The following is a 22,782-nucleotide window of genomic DNA, read 5'->3' on the forward strand; positions in this document are numbered from 1 at the left end:
TTCCAGGCCTTTACTTTTCAATTATTATAACACAGCTTTCCAACTTTTCTCCTTCCCTACAGTCTTTCCCAGTTCTATTTCATTCTCTAGATTAATGCTAACAAGAACTTCTTCAAAAGCCCGATTGTGTTATTTTTTTTAATTTAAATTCACTACTTCTTCCCACATTGCACAGGAAAACATTCAAATGTCATAGCATGGCATATCTGCCCCTGTCCTAGAGCGTTTTCTCTCAAATCTAAGTCAGAGCCTACAATGTCTCCATCTTCAATTTTGCATATGCTTCTTTCTTTCCATATAGATCTTTCATTCTTTCCTTAGAACTCTTACACACTTTAAAAAGACTCCCCTCATGCTTCATCTCAACTCTCCTTAATTATCAGGCTCAGGTTATATGGCTTTCTTATATTACTTTATCAGAGCACTTACCCATCGATCGGTATTCTCTCCTCCATTAGAATGTGAGCTCCTGGAAAAAATAAAATCTATCCTTGATATCTAGACATTCATTTATTCATCCAACTTAAATTTACTATGCAACTATAAGATAGTAAACCAGGTTAGGTGTTTGTTACATAACTGTGAACAAAACAATTATGTTCCTGCCTTTGCATAGTTTATAATATAGTCAAGAAGAAAGGCAAATAAGCAAATACTGTGATATGTTAAAAAAGATTATGAGAGTAAAATGGGGACCTTCTTTAGGATGTACGTCAAACAAATGCAAACATTTATTGAACTAAATGTTTTCTAAGAGGTATGTATAAATTATAACTTCACCATAGGTATAAGTGGACCAGGTTCATCACATCCTTGCCAACATTGACTCTGCTTAACACAGGGTTGTCACAAACCTTCAATTTGTAAAAAATGTAGTATCTGCAAAGTACAACAAAGTAAAGTGCAGTAAAATGAGGTATGCTTGTACTAAAAATCAAGGAAAAAAACCACATGCATGATCAAATACATCTTATAAAAGAGGTCTGATTAAGCACAAGTAAAATACTAAGACTAGATTTATATATATATATAATCAGGGTTACTGAAATGCATGGCTAAGATAATTTCAAAATAATTACTTGCAACACTATACATTTTACTAAATAAAAAGTAGTATTAAAAAATCAAAAGCCAAGTCTTTCTGGGATTCAGAAGTCTGAAGAAATCACTGTCTAGCTTTTTTAAAAGAGCAAATTCCAAAGGAAACCCTGCCTCTCCCTTGGTTCACTGCCAAATGATTCACAACTAAAATATTTCTGGGATATGGGAATATGGGACAAAGTTAAAAAAAAAATCATGTCCATTAAAAAAAAAAAAGTTCAATGTTTAAAAGAGGACTGGCATGAGGAAGAAATCATATATTAAAATATATAAAATAGTTTTAATAATTATTAATTAATTTAAAAATATTTTATAATGGACTAAAATAATTAAAAACAAAACTTGGTAGTTGAAGATAAAAATATTCAACTGTTAGTGGTAATAGTTGAGAAGATTTCTTGGACTAGTTTCTTCTATTAATATAAAACACATTAAAAAATTCCAAAAACATGGGGTGCTTAGATGGCTGTCATTTAAGCGGCAGCCTTCAGCTCAGGTCATGATCCCAGGGTCCTGGGATTGTGTCCCACATCGGGCTCTCTGCTCATTGGGGAGCCTGCTTCTCCCTCTCCCTCTGCCTGCTGCTCTGCCTACTTGTGTTCTCTGTCAAATAAATAAATAAAATCTTAAAAAAAAAATTCCAAAAACAAAGAAGTTACTACTTTGGATAACAAAATTTATATTTTACAAATGATGCACATATTTCTGAAACTTTTAACCCACATTAAAGGACGAAGAGACACAAATTAAATAAGTCCATTTCTTCTTAAGTCCAAATTGGCTACAGCAACATCAGGTGATAACTTTTCCAAATTGATCTATGTGGTCCTCGGAAATTTAATCAGTATAGATGAGAAAAAATAATTTATGTTTTATCACACATTAACCTTTTCAGTTGAAATAATGAGATTTTTCTGGAAAACACTCTCATCTCTGCTTTGAGTAGCATATTTCAACACTCAGTTGAAATTTGTGCCAAGAGATAGGGGATCTATCCCCAAACCTATAACACCACAGAAGGTTTGTCTTTTTAAAAACAAATTGATGGTTGACCAACAAGGAACTGTTAACTGGTAACTTTTCAGAAGCATGTATTTTTTATTTTTAATCTTAATTTTTGGCTTTTGCAATGGAATTTCATCGTTTTTAAAGATAACTTTATTAACTTGCAACAATCATTTAAAAATAGTATATAAAAACTGTCACAATGGGTCAGAAGCAAGGTTTACATTGGCTCTAAATTAACCCTGACAGTGGCAAGATTCAACTTTTTGAGCCAATCTCAACAGACTGGTGATATAGTTCAAATTATTAACATAACACGCAATGATACATATTGCTCTTGAAAAAAGCAAATTATTTTCCTATTTACAGTTTTTGGAAAAGGTCTACTATAAAAATATTTCTCTTCTCTGTTTCCCTGCCATGATAATGTTAAAACATATCCAGATTCTCCTCAAACATCAACCATTAAAAGTATAACATTCCATTTTAGCTGAAACATTCCTTCACGTGGCCAATATATTTTTTCAAGGCACTCTAAGAACTCTCAAAGACACTAAAATAAAAATGTTCATCTTGTCCACTGATCTAGGCATATTTCCCCTCAAACTTTTCTAATTTGAACATTGTTAGAACTAGTTTTTCTTCATTTTCCATGGTAGAGTCCTTAAGTTATTTTTCTTTTATTTGGAGCTTCTCCTTCATTTTCAACTTGCTGAATAGGCAGACTTTTGGTTTCCATGGAAACTGGATTCCTGCGGCTGCGTGTAGGCATTCTTGTTCCACCAACCTAAGAGATGAAGCAAAGAATGGTTTAACATGTTTACAAAATATTTATATACAGTTAACTCTGCTCTGTATTATTTATATATGTACTAATTACCTTGCAACTCATCCTTTATATGGTTTTAATCTCCAGCTATCTGGCTGCTTCTAAACAAGCTTTAATCTGACACAGTTTAAGGTACTAAACTTTCAAACAGCAATCAGGGAAGGAAGAGGTAAGGGTAGATAGAGAGAAGCAGGGGAAAACCACTCTTTGTGTTAATTCTGGAAGAGGCTGAAATGTTAAATTAGAAAATGATGGAAGGACAGTACTATTGAGCAATGTGTTTGCAATAATGACACTGAAGGACAGGAGAAAGCAAGAAATGAAAAATACGGAGAGAGAGAAAGGAAATAAAAGAAACAGGTCAGAGGTGGTCAAGAGGGAGAAAAATATTACAGAATTGGAGAAAGGGACAAAGAATAAGACAGATGAGTCTATAGGAAAAAGGGGGGGGGGAATAAATGTGAAAAACAGGAAAGCAAAAGAGAAAATAACTCAAGTAAAAAGGAAAAGTTGAGGGACTAAAAGATAAGATTCTTGCAAGAAAGAAAGAGAAAGGGGGAGAAAAAACTGGAAGGAGGCTACAGAGGAAAAAAGGAAGAGAAGTGGGAGGAAGAAAGTTTGTTAGGGTGCTGGTTCTATCTTAATATCGACTCCTCCTCAGGACAACTAGCTGCCTACCCTCACTGACTACAGAAATGGGAAGGCATATTCTTAGGATACAAGCCCTTGCTAACTGTAGTCCTACTGAAGATGAGAGCTGGAAATTCTGTCATCTCTTTGGCCAGTGAGAACAGATAGTTTTTAAAAGGGGTAATGGATAAAGTCAGCCTTTGGAGAGAAGGGCCAAAGCTGTACAGCCTAAAGCCATTTGCCCAGAACCTATCCATTTCTGCCTCTATTTTCCCTGGCCACCTTGCATCCTTTGTTTCTTTACATCCTATCTACTGAATTACAGACCTGATGGTGATGGGTGATATTGCTACTCCAAACACATTCATTTTTCCTAATAGACATATTATTAGCATTGCTCCACCGGGCTACTGGCTCACTAAGAATGAATCAGACTCCAGCTTCCCTAACCTAATAAGTTATCTCTTCAGAGGCATTTTTTGGTTTACAATCAGGTGACCATAAAGGAAAAAGTCCAGCTGGGATTTGAGTATGCCAGTGTGTTTGTCTGAATCTGATGAACTTTTCTAACACAGTAATTAGAAAAAAGCTGTGATTTTTAGATTATCTATACTACTGCCCACTCAGCTGGTATCTACCATAAGATTACACTGACCACCCTGACTGTATCTATTTTATCGCTGTGGAAAGCATTTTGAAGCTTCCATTGTAAGATTTTTTTGGTGTGTGTAAAATGAATGTTTATTATAGAAGTTGTAGAAGGAGAGAAGGGACTGGCACAGAGACTTTGCAAAAGGACTGGAAGAGGAAGAAGTCAAAAGTAGCATAGGAAACAAATGAGATTCTCCTATTAATCTCTTCTCCCTGCAGCAGGAGGCAGACACGGACTCTATTAGGGTGTCTCTCAGGGTTAGTACCTAAGGCACTACACAAAGATGAGAAATGAGTTCAAGTGGACAGGAACTAAAGGACTGTATCAGAGGCAGATACATTTGTTTTATGAGTTGTTTTTTTAAAAGATTTTGTTTAGAGACAGAGAGAGACAGCTAGAGAGGGAACACAAGCAGAGGGAGTGGGAGAGGGAGAACCAGGCTTCGTGCTGAGTAGGGAATCTGATGTGGGGCTTGATCCCAGGACCCTGTGATCATGACTTGAGCCAAAGGCAGACAGGTGCTTAACGACTGAGCCACCCAGGTGCCCCTGTTATATGAGTTTTGACACCACGAAATATGTGGATGATTTTTGCTTCATATAGGGTACTACTTCCTCAGGTTTCCTGAAACTTCAGTATTTTCCTGCTGCTGCTAAGGCTAGAAACCCTATCTGTGCTTAACTTGACTAGACTAGAAAGTCCCATTGCCATGGCCTAGCTAGGAGGAACTAAGGGAGGAAGGTTGGGTAATTCTCACCAAACATAGGGCTAGATTGTAGGGAGGTATGTAAGACATCACAAAAAACTTTCAAGGGCTTAAAAACATACCAAACCAAACAATAATTTATCTACCCATTTACTCTACCTAACAGCTGTCTTAGATAATTTCACGAAGGATCTGTTTCTGTCACTGAAAGTGTGAAGTGTCTTAAAAAATACAAATCAGCAACTGCTCAGTGGCGTACATATAATTGAATTGTTTGATTTCATATTTATGTGGCCAAACCCTGAACATTGTATCAAAGTATTAAACCAAAAAGGAGTAAGTTATCCTCATACAGAATTATATGTCACAGGAAATAGACCATAACCAGAATTTCTTTTTAAAAAAATTTTTTTTAAAGATTTTTATTTATTTAAGAGAGAGAGAGTGAAAGAGAGTACAAGCAGGGGGAGCAGCTGGTAGAGGGAGAAGCAGGCTCCGCAGGACTCGATCCCAGGACCCTGTGATCATGACCTGAGCCAAACGCAGACACTTAACCAACTGAGCCACCCAGGTGCCCTGCAGAATTTCTAAGTAAAAGAGAAATCATTATCCTAGAAAGAACATAAATCTTTTAAAAGTAGTTTTCAATTATTATATTTAAGTTAGTGACAATTATTATATTTAAGTTAGTTAAGTTATAACTAATTAAGTTGCCTTAATTAGTTATAATAATTACTACTCAAATGAAATTTAAACTGGAAATAACCAACCAGAATAGTAGATAAGATGGTCTAAAATATTAACTTCATCCACTCTTTCATTTGTAGCAACTAGTTAACCATATATATTCTAATGGCCAAAGTTAGCTAAGAATGTGCAAGGAGTTCTCATTTCTAAAAAGAGCCTCCCAAACAGTAACATTAGGGTAAACTACTGAAAAACGTAAACAACTTCATTCAAGGTAAATTATTTAAAAAGTCCTCAATATTTGCATTCCAGCTATTTCTAAAAGGACTTGAAAACATTTATGGATTAATATAACACAGAAAGAAAAAAAAGAACAAAAGATATCCACAGGATACACGACTGACAGATGTTCTGGGACACACATATTGAGAAGATTATGGAAGTCAGAATAATTTTGACTCCAAGATTTCTCGCAGCCCAGAAGGAAAATACACTTAGCTTTTATTTCCTGAATACTTAGATTCATTTGTATAGAACAAAACTTTTCCTACAGCTAAACCTCAAATGGAGTTATCTTACAAGATATAAAGAATGAGTGACGTAGTGAAGAGTATCTCTAGCCATGGCTTTACAAAAGTTTCAGACAGGGAAAAACCATTCAACTGGTATTTCTGGGAAGGATTCAATAAAGAGAGTAATGTTAATTATAACTCAATAAATACGGAGTTATACAATACTTAGCAAGCAATTTAGTCCTTAACAGTTTATTGTACATTTAATAAGGTACTGTATTCACTAATTACTAACACTTACTTTTTAATTTTTCTATATCCTACTTATCAATTTTTAATTGTATCATCATAATTTTATGGTAAGTATTCTTCTGCAAATTGCCTCAAATATTTAATGAAATGAAACAGTACACACAAATAAGAATCACAAAAAAAATATTACTTTGCTCTTCACAAGAACACAGGGATTCAACTCTGTGGATGTATTACTCATGCTCCCACTGGGGAAGCTAATAGAATTTCCTTCAGTTGACTTATAAACATAACAAAAACAGAAACTTCCACCGACGATGACCGGATCTAGTAAAGCATACAACTTTATCTACCCTTCTTATGGATACAGTTTTTAGGTGATGATGTGATTAATGTGGATATGAAGTTGAAATATTATATTGTCAATGACACAGATGAATAATTAACAACCTAATGGAACATTTAACTGCAAAAAAGATCTTACCTTTTGTTGTGGTGTAGGACCTAGTGATTTAGGCGGAAAAGTACAAGGTATTCTTCCATGATGGATATGATATGGTAATAACAAACTGGGATCTAAAGGGACCCAGGGAACTGAGAGACTGGAAGGCACACCAGGAAGGCTGCAATGTGTTTTATGCAAATTGTAGGCTGTCCTAGTAACTTTTCCATCAGAGGTCTTGTAGATCAGGAGTGAAGAATCTTCTGCTGCATGAGACAACAAGTAGGAACCCTCCTGCAAGCTAAATCATATAAGGAAATTTCAACTCACGAGCTCATGGTGTCAATTTCAACAGTATTTTCTTATCATGATCTATAAGCAAAATCAAAAACAATTATGGGAATGGAATACCACCTCTAAAAATACGTTATGAGCAAACAAGATTTAAGAAGTCTTATTTTTAATAATTTTCATGATTTTTAGGCAACTGATTTTAATTTAAAAGTTCAGGATACATAATTACTTTCTTTTTGTTGTTACCTCAGTCAATTTCTAAGTAGTCAGTAATTTATGGGAAACAAATAGTCTGTTAATTCTCGGATCCACACACAACATATACAACATATATCCATTCAAAAAACATAGCTCGTGCTTTGTATCCAGTAACACAGAGATTAAGAGATATAAAAGGAAATGTGGCACATTCACTCACTTAGCTTAAAATAAAGTGGAAGAAAAAAATGGATCACAATACAAAGTCCTATGAGAATAATAATAATAGCAGCTGATAGGTACTGAATGCTTACCATGACCTTACTGTCATACTGCTTATATCCATTTTATTATTAAATCCTCCACAACAAATCTTCAAGGCATAATATTAATAATTTACCCCATATTACAGGTAAATAGAAATTAGAGATACTAAACAATTTGCCCAAAGTTCTGAGTGTAGGGCTTAGGTATAAACTCAGGTAGTTCAATTTACAGGCCATACCCTTAATCATGATCCTCTACTGTTATAATAATCACTTCTGTCAAACATCATATCTACCTTTTTCTTTTCTCCTTACAAGGGTTTAAGGAATTCAGTGTTTAAGGAATTCAGTGTATCAACATAAATAGCTAAAAGGACAGGATTAATATTTTGTGCTTTCACAAGATTTTACATTCCTCTAGCTCAAAGGTGCCAAGAAAAACCTCAGTTCTTTCCCTTATCATTTAAAATAAGGATTAATCGCACTTCACTTATACCCATCTGCCTACAAGCCTGGTAAGTGATATTTCCATTAATTTTTTTTTTAAGCAGAAAAGTAATAGGTGTTGACAAAGGAAGTTCAGAATTACTATTACATTCTGGAGAACTTTCTTTTTGGAAAAACCACTTTCATATTTTCATATAAGGGAATGAGTAATAATGAATTTGGTAGTAGGAATAAATAACATTTCAAAGACTGAGCTTTTATTGATGAAAATCATACTTTAACTACCTTTACTAAAAATGAAGAAAGCTCTGGTTTACAGAGAACTCATGGAGAAGGAGAAGCTTCAAGGAAGAGTATTTTAGAAGTGCCATTATAGTGCAAAGTACATGGATGGATACTAACTATGGTGGGCAGAATAACGACCTTCCAAAGATGCCTGGATACTAAACCCTAGAGCCTGTAAATATGTTACATTATATGGCAAAGGGGTTAAGATGTAATTCCCAACCTGCTGGTTTTAAAAGGGTAAGATTTTCCTGGATTATCTCAGTTGGAGGATGTTAAATAAAATAATCATAAGAGTCCCTCAATGTAGAAGAGGGAAGCAGAGGGGAGAAATAACTATAAAAGGAGTTAGAACAATGTGAGGGATGTGAGGATTCAACATGCTTCTGAAACCTTGAAAAAGAGTGCCACAAGCCCAGGAATGCAGATAGCCTATAAACTTTACAGAAGTCAAGAAAAGAGACCATACCCAGAGCCTACAGGAAAAAAAAAAAAAAAAAAAAATTCAGTCCCACTGACACACTGCTTTCAACCCAGAAGACCTATTACACTTACAGAATTGAAAGATAATAAATTTGGGTTGTTTTAAAACACCAATTTTATAGTAATTTGCTATAGTTGCAGTAGAAAATGAACACACAGACTAAGATATTGATAATAAGATCTCAAAAAGCATTAAACAAATCTCAAGTATAAGTACTGTCCTCCACCTGAAGAACATGATATACAAAATAGAATTTCTGCCACAGACACTGAACTGAAAAGTACCTAGGGAATCAATGAACTCAACACCATCATTTTATAAAGAAGGAAACAAACATCTAGTTGCATCACAGGTAGGAGAGTTAGAACTTTGAGATTTTTCACATTGATTTCAGACTCTTGAATTGTTTTTTAGTTTTTCTTTTGGTAAGGGTATAACAGAAGGAGTATAAAAGTTCACATATTAAAACAGTCTGAGAGGGGCACCTGGGTGGCTCAGTGGGTTAAAGCCTCTGCCTTCAGCTTGGGTCATGATCTCATGAGATCCAGCCTTGCATCCAGGTCAGTGGGGAGCCTGCTTCCCCCTCCTCCTCTGCCTGCCTTTCTGCCTACTTGTGATCTCTCTGTCAAATAAATAAATAAAATCTTTAAAATAAAATAAAACAGTCTGATAAATCACCAGATGGAGAATCCATATTCTAAGATTTCTCATGGACTTAATGATTTTGAACACTAGCTCTATGTTGCTTTCCTATCCTGAAAATGTAAACAATATATCTATGCTAGGCTCCATAATGGCCCCCATGATATCCACATCCTAATCTCCAGAACTTTTGAATGTTTAATGGCTTTCCAAATGTGATTAAGGTACAATGTGATAAAGGAAGCAGAAATTTGAGTAATATGCTTTGAAGATGGAGAGAGGCCACAAGTCAAGAGATACAGGTTAGCCACTAAAAGGTGAAAATCAGGACAAGGAAAGGACTGCTCCCTTAGAGTCTCCAAAAATAATCAGCCCTGCTAACACAAATTTAGTTTAGTGAAAATGATTTCAGATTTCTGATCTCCAAACCTGAAAGAGAGTAAGTTTGTGTTTTTTGGGCCCGTAAGTTTGTGGTAATTTGTTACAATGCCAATTGGAAACCAATACAATAGAGGCTTACAGAAAAAAATGTTTAATTGCAAGCAAGACAGATACTACCTTATTATTTTCTTATTTATATCTTCACAATTTCAACCTTGACAAAAGAGAATAAATCTTGCATTTCTGGGTTACATTCTATGACCCCTAGTAACATATATTCAAATTTTCTGTGAATTTTCACCCAAGAAATCACATAGATCAATGCCGAAGGTCCAAAAAAACTTACCTACTCAATTTCTTCAGAATGTGTTGGAGGATGTTAAATAAACTTGAAATCCTATTAAACAGAAGAAATTCTTGTAAGATTAAATAACAAAAAAAAGTTATTCTTAACAATTACAGCTCCTCAGGAAAAGAAATACCCTAACAAAAAAAAATATGAAATAGAAAACAGAATACCAAAATCATTTGATTAAATTATTGTTTACTTAATTTTTGCCACTTGCCGATTTCTCTTCAAAATCATAAAGTACTTGGTCTGTGTAAATCAGGGCAGTTGTAAAGAGATCACTATTTTATATTCAAATTATAAACTTTTTTAAACATTCAAAAAGTCTTTAGCAGAACTAATCTGTGGAAGTTTGCCTTTTAGGGATGGTGGTGAATTAGCTTCCAAAGAAACTGAGAGGTATTTTAAATGTGTGATACCAGAGAAGCCACTGACTGGTGGCAGGATAGTTAAAGGGAAATGAAATATATTTCTTTAGTATCTATTCTACCCGAAATTCATTTCCCCTACAATTTATTTAAAAATGGGTTTCACTAAGAAAGGTGGGACAGGCAGTGAGCAATGCACAGAAAAGCTTTTTTAATTCATGTAAAGAAAAACTTACTCTTCAAAGGAGGCAGTCCTTATAATAGAAGTGGATATTTTTTAAGAACAAGCAGAGAATTCAAGCTTGAACCTGAGACCCTTCAAAAATTGCACCAAGCCCCAAAGCTGGAACTATGCAAGCAGTCTAAGGATAACTGCTCGTTCTAATCATGAATCAAACTTACTACCAGCCACTTTAGCTCAGCTGTGTGCTCTGGAGCAAGTCACTTTAAGTTCCAGTTTTCCCCACACATAAAATAGGGATAATACTTCCACCAGTATTTTCACAGAAAGCTATCAGATATAAATTAGATAATGTTTGTATGTTATTTTCCTTTGCATTTAGGTATTTGGAAACCTGAGCCCAAGAAACTCATTTCAGTATGATGTATAGTAACATGTGGCACAGGGGAAAATTTTAGAAGTGAGGATGTCTAAATGACTGTATACAATCCTTAGAGCTAAGAGTCTATATCACTGTCCTACTCTTTCCCATCCCTGCAAAGGAGTGCTCCCATGCACCTCCCAGATGGTGGGCTACTACTCTTGCTCTAGCCTCCTTTCCCTGAAGTAGAAAGACTGGTATCACTGGAATTTGATTTAATTTGAAAAGGGACATGATTAATATAGATGGATCACAAACTGGGCTAGAGGAAACCTCAGTGTATAAAAGGATTAAAAGTCTTGAGAAGATAAATGATTTAAACAAATATTTAGAAATAAACAAAAATTAGTGATTACATCAGCAAATTTTAAAAATCCCACCACAAAGTAAACTTTCTTACTTGAGTGCTGAAAGTTTTTCTTTTAATTCTTCTGAGGTAATTTCTTCTAACAGAAAAAGTTTTGAAGTAAATGCATCAATATGCCCTAAAATAAAGTATCAAACTTAAAAAGAGCAATTGCAGTATCTGGGGGGAAGAAAAGGTTATACAGTCTTCTTAAAGATGCTTTTACAAAATTGTAACAACCTCAAAGGAACTTTACATTCTAAAAAGAGCAAAATTATACATTTTATTAAGTTTATTAAGTGAAGTTGTATTTTACTTATTTTCCTAATAGATTTTATTTATTTATTTGAGAGAGAGAGTAAGTGGGGGTGGGGGAAGGGGAAAAGGAGAAAGAGAATTTCAAGCAGACTTTGTGCTGAGCACAGACCCTGAGACAGGGCTCAATCTCACAACCCTGAGATCATGACCTAGGTGATACCAACAGTCAGATGCTCAACCGACTGAGCCACCCAGCTGCCCCAAAACTGTATTTTAAAATGACACAAAAGTATTAGTTCCAAAATATTTGCTGAATATGGAAAAGTTTACACATGTGCACACCAAAAAATAATCTCTAAGAGCCGAATTAAAGAACAACTGTCAAAATATTGGTGTATCTGTTTCCTATTAGTTTAAGTTGCATTTTCATAGAGATGACATTTATTATCGACACAAATGGACAGTCCAATTTATAGTATGGGTATGCTCTACACATACCTAAGACACACTTGGTTCTTCTTTTTTTAAGATTCATTTATTTATTTTAGAGAGAGAGAGAGAGAGGGAGAGGGGGAGGGAGAGCACTCGCGCATGAGCAGGGGGAGGGAAAGAAACCTGAAGCAGACTCCCTGCTGAGAGAGGAGCCTGACACAGGCCTCAATCCGAAGACCCCAAGATCATGACTTGAGCTTAATCAAGAGTCAGCTGCTTAGCCAACTGAGCTACCCAGGCATTCCCACACCTGGTTAAGATAAAAATTAGATTATAAAAATCAAGCTTAATTATTTACAATAACCAAGATATGGAAACAACCTAAGTGTCTAACAACAGAGGAATGGATAAAGAAGATGTGGTGTATATATACAATAGAATATTACTCAGCCAAAAGAAAGAAGGAAATTCTGCTTTTTATAACAAGAAAGACTTAAGGGCATTATGCTAAATGAAATAAGAGAAAAAAAATACTACATGGTATCACTGACATGTGGAATCTAAAAATAAAAGTCAAACTCATAGAAATAGAGTAGAAAAGTGGTTCCCAAAGGCTAGGGGAGGAAGGAATAGAGAGAGGTGGTAAAAGGGTACAAGCTTTCAGCCATATAAGAGTCTGAGATTCTAATGTATAATATGGTGACTACAGAAGATAACACTATATTGTATGACTGAAATTTGCCAAGAGAGAATGTAAATGTTCTCATTAAAAAAAAAGGAAAAACATAAATGTGTGGCGATGAGGTATTAATTACCTGGATGGGAGGAATCATTTTGCAATATATGTCTATCAAATCCTCAAGATGTACACTTTAAATATCTTACAATTTGATCTGTTAATTATACCACAATAAAGCTCAAAAAGAAAGTCCAGCTTTTAATTAAAGCACACAAGATTCCACATGGTTTAAAAAAAAAAGTGCTTGGGGCACCTGGGTGGCTCAGTGGGTTAAAGCCTATATCTTCAGCTCAGGTCATGATCCCAGGGTTCTGGGATCGAGCCCCACATCTGGCTCTCTGCTCAGCAGTGAGTCTGCTTCCCTTCCTCTCTCTGCCTGCCTCTCTGCCTACTTGTGATCTCTGTCAAATAAATAAATAAAATCTTTTTTTTAAAAAGTGCTTAAAGTCATACTTCCTTACAAATATGACATAATTCTAGAATTCCAAGAAACAAAGTGGCAAAGGTAGACACATCCATTTTAAAAACTAATGTGTATATACTACAACACAGGTTAAGACAGGACTCTTAGGCCTTGAAATATACTGAGAAAGAATTATATGAAAGACAGCCCTACATTAAATGTTATATAATCAAGTTAATACAAAAACCATACTTAAAAATAACAATTAGTATGACAAGAGTATAACACTTACTAACGCTGAGATAATACCATTTTTTGTTTTTATTTTTGAACTTGCAATATTTAGTTATCAAAACACATTACCTGTGAAGCTGATGCTAATCACTGGGACAACAAAAAATGCATATAATATCTCATTTTCATATGAAGCCCCCTTTTATTGGCTTTTATCCCATAAAAAGAATTAGAAACATTTTTACAAGATGCTTTTCTTTAAAACAACAAATCTATTTTTCCTATGCCTACTTGTTATTTCCTATGCCAAGTTTTAATTTCACCTCTACAATTCTAACACTCATTATACAGTGACATTTCTAATAACAAAGACATATTTTAATGCTTTAATAACTGTAGAAAGGGAATATTAAATACAATAAAACATATTTAGACATTTACTAAATATGCCTTTGAGGAGATTAACAAGTCTTAGCTTTTTAAAGAAATCTCAATAAAAAAATATGTATTATGGTATATGTCAAATATGGTCAGCCAAAAATAACTACATAGAGAGTGCCATGCTAAGTTCTATGAGGCCTACTTCCTCAAGAAGTAAACAATTCTCTCAATATTGGAGCATTTTCACCTGGAGGCCTTAGATGACTCATATGTGTGTTGAGATATTTATCTCCCCAGCCCTCGGGCAGCTGAGAAAGGCTTGGGATGGAAAGTTTCCCAGCCACTGCCCTTCAGCCGTGAGCAATCTCTTTTGTATATCAGTGTGCTATCCAAGTATTTTTTGTGTGTCAGGTTGAAAAACTGCTTTACAGAGTACAAATAAGGTCTTTATATAATACAATTAAAGGCTTTATATACATGTATCCAATCATAATACATACATATATACATATAAACAGGTAGTTCTTGCTTTGCATGCAGTATGGGATGATAAAAATAATCATACAAGCTGAAACCATGCAAGTGATTTTAATGATCAATGTGAAAAATTACAATTGTTCCATAACCTTTAAAATTTTTTGTCAAGGGACACCTGGGTGGCTCAGTGAGTTAAGTGTCTGACTCTTGATTTCAGCTCAGGTCATGAGATCAAGTCCCACATCAGGCTATGCACTCTGTGGGGAGTCTCATTGAGATTCTCTCTCTCCCTTTCCCTCTGCTACTCCTCTGACTTGTGCACATGCGTGCATACTTTCTCTCTCAAATAAATAAATAAATAAATAAGTCTTAAAAACATTTTTTTGGTTGGGGCAGCTGAAAGGTGCAATTAGTTAAGCCTCCAACTATTGGTTTCGGCTTAGGTCCTGATCTCAATCTCGGGATTGTGAGATAGAGTCCCTGTTGGCCTCTGCACTCAGGAGTCTGCTTAAGACTCTCTCTCCTCTGCCACCCTGCACACCCCATGCTCTTTCTCTAAAATAAATAAATAAATAAATAAATCTGAAAAAATTTTTTTGTCAAGGAGTGCCTGGGTGGCTCAGTTGTTAAGCGTCTGCCTTCAGTTCAGGTCATTATCTCAGTGTCCTGGGATGGAGCCCTACATCAGGCTCCCTGCTCGGTGGGAAGCCTGCCTCTCTCTACCTCTTTCTTTCTCTCTAGCCCCCTGCTTAGGGCTTGTGTTCCCTCTCTCAGTCTCTCTATCAAATAAATAAATAAAATCTTAAAAAAATTTTTTTTGGTCAAAACATTATGAATTCTCCAACAACTGTAAATGTACAGGGAAGTGAAAAAAAGCAAAACTAATATTTATTTAATATACTATAAAAAACTAAAAACACTGAAAATTAAAGTACTATATTTCTTTATAAAAAAACTTATCAAGAGCAGTTTGAACATGGGTTGTCACCTTCTGGAACAACTTATGATAGGAAGCCATGGGCTGTCAAACTCCTTTCTAAGTTGGGATCAGCTTCCAACATTGTATCCTTTGTGTTTTATTATTATTTTTTAAAAATTTTATTTATTTATTTATTTATTTGACACAGAGAGAGAAGAGAGCACGCGCGAACGAGCGCGCGCACGCACAGGCAGGGGGAGCAGCAGAGAGAGTGGGAGGAGCTCAGCTCAGATGCAGGGCTGGATCCTAGGACCCCGAGATCATGACCTGAACCAAAGGCAGATGTTTAACCGACTGAGCCACCCAGGAGCACCTCCTTTGGGCTTTAAATGTTAGGAAATATCTCTAAGAGTTCTTTTCATGCAAAATCTTATGCAGGTATCACTTTTTCATCCTTTACATAACAACCACTTTCCTCATTTATGTCCCTAAGTTTGCCTTCACTAAATTCCTGTGGCAGCATATCTAGAGTCTCTTGAACATGAACAGTGTCAATGTTTCTACTGTCAGCTGTTTTTCCTATAACTTCATTTATGTTCAATTTGAATTTTACTTCCTGCAATATCACTTTTTCTTTGCTGTGCTTTAATCATTGTGTGCCAACTCTTTGATTATCCACTTTTACAAAATTACACGAGTTTATCAGTGGGAGATAGAAATGGAACACAAATATACACTTTGTTTTTTGTTTATGAACTCATTAGCAGGTAACCACTGACAGAGTTTGGAAAATGGGACATGACTGGTCATGATGTCCATCTGTTATTTATGTAGTGATATGTGGACTGAAGAGTCAGCTGTGAAGTCTGTACTTTATGAAATTAGTCATAGTACTCTGTAGTAACTAAAACTCAGAACTGTGCAAAAGCAAGGCTGGTCTTATGTCAACTATATAGAACTGATATATATTAAAGGATTAGAAGGCAGATAAAGAAGTCGCGATAAGATTCCTTTGGGAATTTTCTTTTCTTTCTTTCTTTTTTATTTTTAAAGACTTTATTTATTTGACAGAGAGAGAGAACGTACAAGCACACAAGTAGGGGAAGCAACAGGCAGAGGCAGCGGGAGAAGCAGGCTTCCCACTGAGCAGGGAGCCTGATGCAGGGCTCAATCCCAGAACCCTAGGATCAAGACCTGAGCTGAAGGCAGCAGCTTAACAGTTGAGCCACCCAAGGTGCTCCACTTTGGGAATTTTCTTTAGGAGTATTTCTTAATGTTTTTATGGGACCTGAGGATAAAAAAAGAGTACTACAATTGAGGGGAAGAGAACATGTTCATAGTAAAGTGAAACAGACAAACATTAACAACAATATAAGTACATTTATTCTACCTGAAAAACAGACTATGAACTACAAAAGTGGTTCTCAAGATGCAATCCCTAGACTGCAGCATCAGCAGCACCTGAAAACATGCCAGAAATGTTAAATCTTGGGTCCTGATCTAGACCTACTGAATCAGACACTGTAGGGTCAGGGCCAGCACTCTCTACTCTAACAAGCCCTGTAAGTGATTCTGATGAACTACAATGTTTGAGAATTACTGAACTTATGTCCTGCAAACCAATGGGCTCCTCAGTTAAAGAAACCAACTGAGATCTATCACTATTTTCTACGACATGTTTTATCTGAATTGCTCAATCATGCAGATAAACTATCCTCACTGTTTAAAGGATCTAACATATTGACCCCCAAATTTGATTTTTGAGGAAAAATTATTTTAAATTTCCTTTAAATCTTGGGATCATAGTCTGGCAATAATGACAACAAAATGCTTAAGTTAAATACAAGAGTGCCTAGCACTGGTTGAGAGGAAAACAGGCCACAGTTGAGGAGAGACTATGGTACATGAGTGCATGGGAAAGAGAACATACCACTTGGAATGTTTCTGGTCAAGACTCTGATTTCTAAACAGTAAAATCATTTGTTTTAATTTACAATGATTACTACTGTCACACAAAATGCTTCCCTTTTGTTACATCTGACACCTCCCTCAATTCTTCTCTAGCCCTTTTTAGTTTTATGGCAAAGTTACTGACACTTAAAAACTGTGACTCAATTCTGGTCCTGCCAACTGATAAACTCTGTATCTATGAATAAGTTACTTACTTATTATGAACTTTACTTTCCTCTATTGCTTATAGCAGCAGTCTACACACATTAAAAACTGTTCATTAATAGCACTTAACACAGACCACATTTTTTTGAAAAATGAAAAAATATACAATGTATGGTTAACTACGCTTTTTGTTTTGAGAAATCTTAGTTTAAAACTGTGTGATACAACTCTTTGAAGGATGGATTCAAAGTTTAATTCATTTTGCAACACATTTTAGTGGCTGCTATAGCTAAAAAAGATACAATGATACAAAGATCCACATGCAATAAATGCCTCATTGCTGGGCATACTAGAGTGACAGGATTGCTTCTGGTATCAAATACCAATAACACAAAGGTTTTTCTCTAAATTCTACTAGTAGAAGGCCATCTTCCCTGATGCTAACCAGTTTTTCTGGTTAAAGCCCCTTAAGACAGGGGCTACACTCTTTTTTTTTTTTAATAATCTTTTTTTAAAAGATTTTATTTATTTATTTATTTGACACAGAGAGAGAGATCACAAGTAGAGAGGCAGGCAGAGAGAGAGAGAAGAAAGCAGGCTCCCTGCTGAGCAGAGAGCCCGATTGGGACTCGATCCCAGGACCCCGAGATCATGACCTGAGCCGAAGGCAGCGGCTTAACCCACTGAGCCACCCATGTGCCCCAGGGGCTACACTCTTATCTCTGAGGCTCTCTGGAAGATTTTTTTTTTTAAGGTTTTATTTATTTATATGGAGAGAGACAGGCAGATAGGGAACACAAGCAGGGAGAGTGAGAGAGGGAGAAGCAGGCTTCCTCCTGAGCAGGGAGTCTGAGGCAGGGCTCAATTCCAGGACCCCAGGATCATGACTGGAGTGGAAGGCAGAAGGTTAACGACTGAGCCACCCAGGTGCCCCTCTCTGGAAGATTTTTAAAAGGATTTTTTTTCTCCTAAACTGATACCAAGTTTGTAAAATACATAGATGTACAAGATTTTGGTTTGTTTGTTTGTTTAAAATAGTGGCATCTTTCATTTTTGGCAACAAAATCATACTTAACAGACCTAAGGATGATGTATAGCATGACTCTTTGGGGGGAGCATTCATATGGAATGAATGAATGAAACTCATTTCAGGATCTATCAACAAACTGAACACCTAAGGGACCTTGTGGAACAAGGGGTTCCCTGGGTTTTGTGATTCTCTAAAAGAGTTCAAGGATTCAGCATACAGGTGTACTCATGGCTAAAACTTACTACAGCAAAAGTATGCAAAGCAAAAAAATAAAAATAAAGAGTAAAAGGAAAAGATGTATGGAGCAAAGTCCAAAGGAAACCAGATGAAAACTCTGAGTCTTTCCTGAGTTTCTATCTGGGATGATGAAAAGGTTCTGGAAGTAGATAGTGGTGATGGCTGCACAACTCTGTGAATCTACTTAGTATCATTGAATTGTACTAAAAATGCACACTGAATTGTACACCAAAATGGTTAAAATGCTAAATTCTATGTTATTCTAAAATACGTATATTTTACCACAATTTAAAAAAAAAGGTCCTTCCTACTGAAGTCACATAAGATGCACTTAATTCTTCTAGCAACAGTTTTTTTTGTATATTGGAAAAGTTTCTTAGAAACTCAGCACTCAAGTTGTTTACTGGAGGCTCATTACATAGGTGCCTTCCGCCTAGCACATACCAAAGACTCTCAAAAAGAAAGCAGATGTTTAGAATAAGCCACATTGTTTGTACAATGTAGGTACTAGGAGCCATCCTTATCAGCTAAAGAAAGTTTTACATCAGTACAGGGAACAGATTACGAGTCAAGTTCCCAGATACGCGTTAAGGGCCAGCTTTGCAAATAGGTCTTTTCAATGATTGGCAGTGTCAGTCCGGCTACATCAACTCTTACCTGCACAGACCCTGAATAGCAACACACTAGCATTCAGTGGGAAACAGACTGGTCTTTCTAGGGTCCAAAGTCAAGCTTCAAATGATCTAAATCCCTGTAATGGAATTAAGGTTAGTCAATAGTACTCTTGTCTAGTGGAAGATAATATTTTAACTTTCTCATTATCTCCATAATTTTTCATATACAGTAGCTGGCCCTTATTAAAGAACATCCTGGCATACAATGAAATAACATGTTAAAAAAAAAGAAAGAAACATGTTATGAGATGAATTTTGTTGCCCTAAAAAAGATATGCTGAAGCCTTAACCCATAGTACCTCAGAACATGACCTTCCTTGGAAATAGGATCATAGCAAACATACTTAAAGATTAAGATGAGGTCATACTGGAGCAGGGTAGGCCCTTAATCCAATATGACTGGTGTCCTTCTAAGAGGAGAGACACACAGGAAGAAGATGCCATATGATGAGAGAAAAGGAGACGATAGTGATGCATCTACAAGTCAAAAGATGCCAAAAATTACTGGCAGATACCAGAAGATAGAAAAGGCAATGAAGGATCCTCTCCTCTGGGCTTCAGAGGGAACATGGCCTGGTGACACCTCGATTTTGTATTTCTAGCTCTAGAACAGTGAAACAAGAAATTTCTGTTGTTTTAAGCCACTTAGTTTGTGGTACTTTGTTACAGCAGCCCTAAGAAATGAATACACAAAAGATAATAGAAAAGACATACTGGAAATTTAGATAACAAAGGTACTGGACACAGACTTTAAAAGAGTTTTGCCTAATATTCTAAAGGAATGATTGAGAATTTGTCAGAAACTCTAATCTATAAAAAAGAACCAAATGGAAAAATCTAGAACTGAAGAATACAATAATTGAAATTAGGAACAAAAGTCATGGTTTAAATAGTTTATTAGAGGGGCGCCAGGGTGGCTCAGTGAGTTAAAGCCTCTGCCTTCAGCTCGGGTCATGATCCCAGGGTCTTGGGATCGAGCCCGGCATCGGGCTATCTGCTGGGCAGGGAGTCTGCTTTCTCCTCTCTCTCTGCCTACCTCTCTGCCTACTTGTGATCTCTGTCTGTCAAATAAATAAATTAAAAAAAAATCTTTAAATAGTTTATTAGAGACAGGTGAAGAATTAGGAATTAATGAGCTAGAAAAAAAGTATCAAAAATAATACATGAAGAGTCAAAGGAAAGATAAAGAATGTACAGGACATTAGGGTTACAGTAAGATATAACCTAATGCAATGAAAATCCCAGAGGAGAAAGAGAATGAGGAAGAAGTGATATTTAGTGACATAATCACTGAGAATTCTCCAAAATTGTTAGAAGTCACATATTCAAGGAGCAATATAAACCCCAAAAGAAGTACTTACAAAGAAAGCCTAATGTAAGTAAATTGAAGAAAATTTCTGAAAAGCAGAGAGAAAGATAAAATTTTAAATCTGCAGAGAAGAGAGAGGTATTACTGTTAAAAGAGGGAAAAAAAAAAGATGGACACCTGACTTTTCAACAGAAACAAAAGAAGCCAGAAGACACTGAAATATCTATCCTTCAAGAATAAAAGCATAGGAACGCCTGGGTTGCTCAGTTGGTTAAGCGGCTGCCTTTGGCTCAGGTCATGATCCCAGCGTCCTGGGATTGAGTCCCACATCGGGCTCCTTGCTCGACAGGAAGCCTGCTTCTCCCTCTGCCTCTGCCTGCCACTCTGTCTGCCTGTGCTCACTCTCTCTGACATAAATAAATAATTAAATAAATAAAAGCATAATAATAATAATAATAATAATAATAATAAACCTTTTAGATGAATAAAAACTGAGAGTCTTTGTCACTAAGATATCTGTAATAATGATAATATTAAATACTAAAGGCAGAGGAAAATGATATTAGTTAGAATCTTAGAGATATAGAAGAAAAGCATTAAAAAGGGTAAATAAATGAATAAATATAAATGAATATCAAATGTATACACTAATAATAATATAAAGAAAAAGTAAAATACTGTTTAATAGGGATGAGTCAGTTATAATTATTAGAGCACCACTGTCCAATTGAAATTTTTGTGAAGCTGGAAATCGCTGTCCTGTTGAACATGGTAACCAGATGCAGCTTTCAAGCACTTGAAATATGGCCAATATGACTGAGAAACTGAACTTTAAGTTTTGCTTAATTTTAATAAATTTAAAATAGTCACCTGTGGTTAGGAGCTACTATATTGGACACCTCTGGAATAACCCTTTAAAGAGTAGTAGAAGAGTATACAATTATTTTAATATAGAACTATCCTGTTAAGGGGAAAAATGGAATAAAAAAACTCAGTTCATAAGAAGGCACTAAGACCAAAAAATAGGTTCTTAAAACAATGAGTCAAATAGAAAATATATATTAAAATGTTAGATATAACCCCAAACTATTAGGGATGTATAGTAATTACTATAGATACTATAGACATTAAAAGATCATAAGAGGACATTATACCTTTATGCCAATAATTCTGAAAAGCTGAACAAATTTCTTAAAAACATACACACACATACATTTACAAAGCTGGTGTAAGAAATCAAATATCTGAATGGCTCTAAAATGAATTAAAAACAGAACTGATAATTAGGAGCTTCTCAAAAGAGAAAACTTAGGTCCACATGCTTCCTAGGTAATTTTTACCAAACATCTGTAGAAGAAATAACACTAGTTTTTTTTGAAGAGTGGCGTTTTATTTATTTATTTTTTTTAAAGATTTTATTTATTTACTTGACAGACAGAGACCACAAGTAAGCAGAGAGGCAGGCAGAGAGAGAGGAGGAAGCAGGCTCCCTGCTGAGCAGAGAACCCGATGTGGGGCTCGATCCCAGGATGCTGGGATCATGACCCAAGCCGAAGGCAGAGGCTTTAACCCACTGAGCCACCCAGGCGCCCCGAAATAACACTAGTTTTACAGAAATTCTACCAGATAAGAGTAGAAAGAATACATCCCAACTCATTTTATGGTATAAATATAACCTTAACACCAATACATAAGCAAGGTATTATAGGCCAATCTCACTCATAAACACAGATGGCAAAATTACTATTAACAAAATTAATATTAATATTAAACTAAATCTACCAATATAGAAAAAGTAACATATTATGATCAAGCTGGGTTTATTGCAGGAACACAAGGTTCGATTAACATTTTAGGATTAACATCCTGACTCAACAGGAGTCATCACATTAGTAGAATAAAACTCATACAATCACATCAGTAAAAGTAAAGAAAATATTTGATAAGGGTTTTTTTTTTTGCCCATCCTGCTTAAAATTCTTAAATTAGGCATAAAAAGGATTCTTTATTCTAATTAAAGGTATCTACAAAAACCTACACAAAATACCAAACACAATGGCGAATTATTTAAAACATTCCCTTTTAAGATTAGAACT

At 35.5% G+C, this 22,782-nt stretch overlaps 1 protein-coding gene across 4 annotated transcripts in view; it reads right to left on the minus strand.

Annotated features, from left to right (window-relative positions):
• Window positions 1–491: 491 nt before the first annotated feature.
• The window catches only part of ICE2 (interactor of little elongation complex ELL subunit 2), a 63,216-nt gene continuing 40,925 nt past the window's right edge, over window positions 492–22,782 (minus strand). For 3 of the 4 annotated variants that reach the window (XM_059180672.1, XM_059180671.1, XM_059180673.1), the window contains 4 exons: window positions 11,533–11,617; window positions 10,160–10,210; window positions 6,859–7,117; window positions 492–2,893 (listed from right to left, as the gene is read on the minus strand). In XM_059180672.1, coding sequence (XP_059036655.1) covers window positions 2,771–2,893; window positions 6,859–7,117; window positions 10,160–10,210; window positions 11,533–11,617 — 518 coding nt within the window. In that variant the 3' untranslated portion in view covers window positions 492–2,770. Of the gene's footprint in view, window positions 2,894–6,858; window positions 7,118–10,159; window positions 10,211–11,532; window positions 11,618–12,286; window positions 16,610–22,782 lie in introns of those variants that run through there. The other variant, XM_059180674.1, reaches the window with a different exon arrangement.

Source organism: Mustela lutreola, chromosome 7 (genome assembly GCF_030435805.1).
Source record: "Mustela lutreola isolate mMusLut2 chromosome 7, mMusLut2.pri, whole genome shotgun sequence".
Classification (NCBI taxonomy): domain Eukaryota; kingdom Metazoa; phylum Chordata; class Mammalia; order Carnivora; family Mustelidae; genus Mustela; species Mustela lutreola.